General features: G+C 45.7%; 1 protein-coding gene across 1 annotated transcript in view; it reads right to left on the bottom strand.

The window, feature by feature from the left end:
• Positions 1-201: 201 nt before the first annotated feature.
• The window catches only part of hmcn2 (hemicentin 2), a gene marked incomplete at its 5' end in the record, with an annotated part of 94,763 nt that continues 88,447 nt past the window's right edge, over positions 202-6,517 (bottom strand). Inside the window, 5 exons of the mRNA XM_084318209.1 lie at positions 202-1,088; positions 3,275-3,401; positions 3,487-3,606; positions 5,527-5,826; positions 6,048-6,176. Of these exons, the coding sequence (XP_084174335.1) occupies positions 710-1,088; positions 3,275-3,401; positions 3,487-3,606; positions 5,527-5,826; positions 6,048-6,176 (1,055 nt within the window). The 3' untranslated portion in view covers positions 202-709. The remainder of the gene's footprint in view (positions 1,089-3,274; positions 3,402-3,486; positions 3,607-5,526; positions 5,827-6,047; positions 6,177-6,517) is intronic.

Genomic DNA, 6,517 nt, shown 5'->3' with positions numbered 1-6,517 from the left:
GTGGTTTTAGCAGTTTCCACAGACACAGGTTGCTTCCTCTTAAAGTAATTAAAACAGTGACCTTGAGGGGTGGAGATCATGTTTAGGAACTGATTATAATACAATTAAAAACAATACCCAAATAGAATAGAAGATGTGTTCATGTAGGAGGGATAACATCCTACATTAAGTTATCAAATGTTCTTATTGGAATGACTGGTTGTAAGTAGGGTCACTAATAATAATAAAAAAAAAAAAAAAAAAAACTGTTCAGAAATATACTGTATAAATATAGAACACATTTTTTCAAATAGCTTTGCACATGTTTCAAATGTATGCAAATTCACTTCTAATGACTGCATGCTGCAGACATTGTTTTATATTTCATTCTTTACGCCTGTGCAGTTATTAACCACTTTGGATAAATGAGGTTCTAAGACGAATTCGATCAGAGGCGATATTCTTTAGAAGAATAGTTTTTTTCTTTTACAAAACAGTGTCCCCAAAAATGTCTTCTCAGTCACGGATCAGTGTACAAATCTGCACGAAATCCTCTGAGACACTACAGTTTGCCTTTATCTTGCAATTCATTAGTGCTTTTCTTGGCATGGCCTCGTGTTTCCCAGGCACCCAGGCTTTGGAGATGGGTGGTGGGGCAGCCCAGGCAGTTGAGAGGTGGCTGGCCCACTAAAAGGGGCACACAGTCAGTTCAGAAGCAGCTTGTGTCGGCTCAGTAGGGGTAACTAGAGATGGAGATATAGATGATGAAGATGCTCTGGTAGGTTATGCTGCCCTGCGCTGAAATGGTGGTAGCCTGCACCTTCAGACGCACCAGTCCCGACCTGTCCAAGGCACGCAGGGTGAAGATGATGCCCCGGCCCGCCTCGTCCCTGATGCCAAACAGCTGGCCGACCACCCCCGACTCCCCTTCCTGCTCCAGGATGGTGAAGGATGTACGTTCCTGCAGGACCCCGGACTCTGAGAAGGCAGACAGCCGTACTACGTTGTGACTGGTCGGGATGCCCAGTGGGAGAGTGAGCAGCTTGTACTGCAGGAGGAGAGGAGAGCCCCCGGTGGCACAGTCCAGAGAACAGGGCCTGTAGCACGTCCTGTCATGAGATAAGATCACTTTATTATCACTGTGGGGAAACACAGTCCGGAGAACAGGGCCTGTAGCACGTCCTGTCATGAGAGAAGATCACTTTATTATCACTGGGGGGAAACACAGTCCGGAGAACAGGGCCTGTAGCACGTCCTGTCATGAGATAAGATCACTTCATTATCACTGTGGGGAAACACAGTCCGGAGAACAGGGCCTGTAGCACGTCCTGTCATGAGATAAGATCACTTTATTATCACTGGGGGGAAACACAGTCCGGAGAACAGGGCCTGTAGCACGTCCTGTCATGAGATAAGATCACTTCATTATCACTGGGGGGAAACACAGTCCAGAGAACAGGGCCTGTAGCACGTCCTGTCATGAGATAAGATCACTTCATTATCACTGGGGGGAAACACAGTCCAGAGAACAGGGCCTGTAGCACGTCCTGTCATGAGATAAGATCACTTTATTATCACTGGGGGGAAATACAGTCCGGAGAACAGGGCCTGTAGCACGTCCTGTCATGAGAGAAGATCACTTTATTATCACTGTGGGGAAACACAGTCCGGAGAACAGGGCCTGTAGCACGTCCTGTCATGAGATAAGATCACTTTATTATCACTGGGGGGAAATACAGTCCGGAGAACAGGGCCTGTAGCACGTCCTGTCATGAGATAAGATCACTTTATTATCACTGTGGGGAAATACAGTACACATCAAATGTTATCAAATAAGGGTTAGGGTTAACTACCGTACTTTTCGGACTATAAGCCGCGGCTTTTTTCCCCATTTTTCGACCCTGCGGCTTATATAACGGTGCGGCTTATATGTGACTCGACGTGACCAAACTCGAAAGTGTAAACATCTAAATATTGCTTTTTTGACTGCATTGAAATGTTATTTATCTGTTCCCTTATTTGCTAAACTTAATACAACTTGTAAATGAGTTAATGCTTGTTATTTGTCCAACAGTATTGTGTCCCAATGCTAATTACATATGGTAATTAAACATTAAAACACCTGCGGCTTATAGTCCAGTGCGGCTTATATATGTACACATCATTCAATTTAGCTGCTGCGGCTTATAGTCAGGTGCGGCTTATAGTGCGAAAAGTACGGTAAATGAATACAATTCCTAATTACAGTACAGATTAACAAACAAACAAAAAAATATCTGCAGACATAACTGTATTATGTGCCCAGTGAAAGTAACAGAAAACACTTTCATACACACTAACATACAGCACCACAATAGGGAAAATAATAAAGTATAGGTAGCGCCGGTAGGTTTACATCCTCTTTGGGCAGAGATGTTTGACAGTGGAATGGAAGTGAACGTCATCCAATTATCTGCATAGGAGAAGGTGTGGCTATGGCTATGAACGTTATGTGCACAGAAATATGACTCAATATCAGTCACTGTTGTCTGGTAAAAACCTCCCATCTCCGACTCTGGTCATCTTTTAATTTTTTTTTATCCACTTTTTCTCCTCCTGTTTTTCTGTGTTTTTCTCCCATCCCAATTTTAGTCGTTATGTCAATTCCCCCCTCCCCTTCCTGGTCGTTGCTCGCATGTGCCCCCCACTGGTCGGTCTAGGGAGCCCTGAAGTCTATCAGATGCTTCCTCCGAGACATAGGAGACAGCCAGCAGCATCTTTTCACCTGCCAGCGCGGACTCTCATTGGTGAGGTGTAACGTGTGGGAGGTCACACTACCCTCACCATCTCCCTCCCTCGCTGTGCAGGCGCCCTGACCGACCTGTAGGAGCCGCTGTTTACAACGACCAGAATACCACCCCACCGGCTTCCCTCCCGCTGACTCCGCCAATTGAGCCAGTATGACGGCCGGCCATGCCGGAGGCAACGCTGACAGCCGGATTCGATACCAGTGTCTCTCGCGTTGGTGACGAGCGCTTAGTCCGCTGCGCCACCCAGCCGCCCCACAGCTCTGGTCATCTTCAAGTTTCCATGCTCCTCTGTGTTTCAAGTTTCAGGACCCTCTAGGGCTGATAATACCCATTGGAAACCTAGTGCATAACTTCAAAACTACGTCAATCTGAAAATAAGGTTGTTTTTCTTAATTCCTGTAACAGTTTGTCCGTTTTTGAGATGTGTGGGTTTCTAGCCAACAGCAGTGAACATCTTGTGTTCACGTTAAATACACAGTCCAATACTGTCCAGTCAGGAAACTTACCCTGGGCTCCCTCCTTTCTGATAGGATGCAGGGCAGGGGGTGTCCAGGCACTGGTATCCCCCTCGGGTATTAAAACACATCTGGTTGTGTCCACACTGTATACCTTGAACTGCACATTCATCTATGTCTGGAGGCAGAGGAGAGGATATTACCTTAGCTGTGATAATCAGTAGGTATAATGAAAAGTCGTTTACACACGGTCAGATTATTACCTTTGCAAGTCCTGCCGTTGGGTAACAGCTGGTAACCAGGGGGACAGAGACACTGGAAACTACCAACAGTGTTCTGACACTTGTGCTGGCATGGCTTCCTCAGTAGACACTCGTCCACATCTGTGTACAAGAAAACAATATGAAGAGGTCCACTCGGCTACAGTAGGTGACACAATAGCCCCTTTTCCACTGGTGAAATTAAGCCCAGAAATGTAGGCCCAAGAATCCTTATGCCTATTAGCCATATTCACACAGTGACCATTTTGCTTTTATGACATGCTCAGGTTGGAACAGGGTAGAAGGGAAAGACATAAGAGCAAAATGGCCGCTGTGTGAATAGAATAGAAATACTTTTTTGAATGTGGTACATTTTGTTTCCACTGTGTATTCCGGTTTTCCATGGTGCTTATTTTAAGAGCTTTATGCTCATCTCCATAACTTGGACCAAAATATAACCACTTATTATTAACTCATTGACTGCCATGCTGTTTTCCCATCTTTACTCCCTGGCGCCAGCGTTATTGACCATTTTCACGATGTTTGCGGACCCATCGTGTGTTCTGTATTATAGCTATGGAGACAATAGTATGGCTCATGTGACAGGCATTGTTTATAGTCCAACATTGACAAACCAGTTCATTTCTACATACTTTAGTTTGTGCGCTATTCCACGCTAAACATCGCCCCTTTTGAAAATAATCATATGCCCAAATCGTTCGGGTGGCCCGCCTGAAACCTATATTATTTCCAAAACAAAGGTATATACCATATATAGATGTTTCTTCACAAAATCGTTTTACGAAGCAGCATCGTTACCAAAAGCATGTTTTACTGTAGGTTCGGTAAAAGACGACGCTCTGATCGACACAAAAGCATGTTTTGGTTTAGGTAAAATAGACATAGAATAGACCTTACCTTAGTCAGAAGGTACTCCAAAATTAATAATCCCAGTAATCCCATCGCGATCGCAATTATTCGTGTGCATTGGGTACGGCTATAATACGGGAAACAATATGTTCCAGGCGATCAAATCTCTGACAGATTGTAATTATAATTGGTTAGACTAGAAGTCTTTATTTGTCATGCAGTTTTTTTTAACACACACACGCAAGATGGGCGACCCACAGGAACACACACACACATGCACACATGCACTGAGTCGCCGATGAAATGTCTCTCTGCACTTTTCCCATCCCGTTGTCCTTCCCCCCATGGGCAGCCGGGAGCAGATAGGGCGTCAACGTGAGCCGCGCCCCGGGGACCAATCCAAGTGCTCCTGTCCGTCTTCGTCAAGGACGCCACAGCGTTAGCGAACTGTTGTGCATGTTTTTCCATTGGGTTTATCTTATCGGGGGGGAAACCCTTGCGAGCACGGGGAGAACATGCAAACTCCACACAGAAAGGCCTGGGAGATACCTCACCTGAGTACCTGGCATCATGGAAACCTGGTCCCCAAGCGGGAATCGAACCCTGGACCTTCTTGCTGTGAGGCGACAGTGTTAACCACTACACCACCGTGCCGCTGAGTGTGTTGTGTGTGTGATTCACTTTTAGGCGCGTTCACACCGGGAATAATTGGTTCGGAACATGAAAAATCGGTGCTCAGTGTTTTCTTAGAGAGCCTCCGTCATGTTTCGAACCAATTATTCCCGGTGTGAATGCGCCGGCCGGTTCGAGATTACGTTCGGGAACCGGCTCACAATTTTAACGTAGGCAGCGGTGCAAGGGAGACACAGGGAGGTCCGCACGAGTGTTTAGAATGCAGATCAAAGGAAAAATATCAAAGGATCTAAACCAGAGAAATCTCGCGTATGGCGCTCAACAGTTGGCGACAAAACCCGCAAAATCTCGGGTTTGGCGCAGAAAGAGTTAAGAACGGGTGGAATCATAACAAAAAACTTTATTTCAAGATTTCAGTTCTGATCTTAAGTTCCACAGTGGGAAGATGGGTTATTATTGTGAACTTGTCAAATAGACCAAAATCCTATGTTCCCAAACCATGTAACAGTCCTCCTCACTATAGTATGGATTGCCACTCACCCACACATGTGCCATCCCTGTTGCTGTATCCCACGGGACAACTCTGTCTGGTAATGCGGGACACCCCTTGAGTTCGGGAGAGGATGGGCCTGCCCAGGGACGACACCAGCTGCGGGCGCGGCCTGGTCCTGACACCATACCGGGTACCATTTGTAAAGGTGTGCCCTCTCTCTAACCCGGCGCAGGAGCGTCCGTCCCCGAGCAGCACCGTGCCGGGTGGGCACAGACACCTGAAGCTACCGGGAACGTTGCGGCACTGATGGGCACAGGGGCTTGGCGTCTGCAGGCACTCGTCAATATCTGAGAGACAGAAAGATTGATATGGAGTTGTCTGATCTTTTATTGAACAGTATTGACTTAAACCATTTGTTTGTGGTCATTGGACAAAACTTATTGAGATCATTTTTCTCCATTAGAGAGATCTAACATGACGTCTATTTGCTAAACATTTAAAAAGTTGCTTTGAATTCGGACAAGCTACAAAGAGATCTTGGTGTTGTATTTTTAGATAGGTGTCCTACCCAGACACGGGAGGCCTACTCCCTGGGATCGGTAGCCTCTTGGACAAACACAACCGTAGCCGCCGATAGTATTCTGACAGTTCTGAGTGTAGCGACACAAGTGACTTCCATCCTGGCACTCATCAATATCTGAAAAAAGAAAACATGCAATCAGTAATAACTAAGGCTGTCAAATATATCGCGTTAATATCGCGTTAACTCCCGATTCTATTAATGCCACTAATTTTTTTAACTCAAGATTAACTAAAAAAAAAAAAAAAAAAACATTTTTTTTTACTAGACTTCACCCAGGTGTATTATTGATGCTCTCATTGATACTATGTTTGTTTCTGAAGTGTGTGTGTGTGTGTGTGTGTGTGTGTGTGTGTGTGTGTGTGTGTGATATAGAGAGAGAGGGGGGTGAGAGAGATGAGGAAGGGGCAAAAGAGAAAGAGAGTTGGGAGAGTGTGTGTGTGAGGGAGAGAGGGGGG

This window comes from Notolepis coatsorum, assembly GCF_963971535.1.
Source record: "Notolepis coatsorum genome assembly, chromosome: 1".
Lineage (NCBI taxonomy): Eukaryota > Metazoa > Chordata > Actinopteri > Aulopiformes > Paralepididae > Notolepis > Notolepis coatsorum.
The sequence above is the reverse complement of the archived record's forward strand: the minus strand, read 5'-3'. Positions and strand labels throughout refer to the sequence as shown.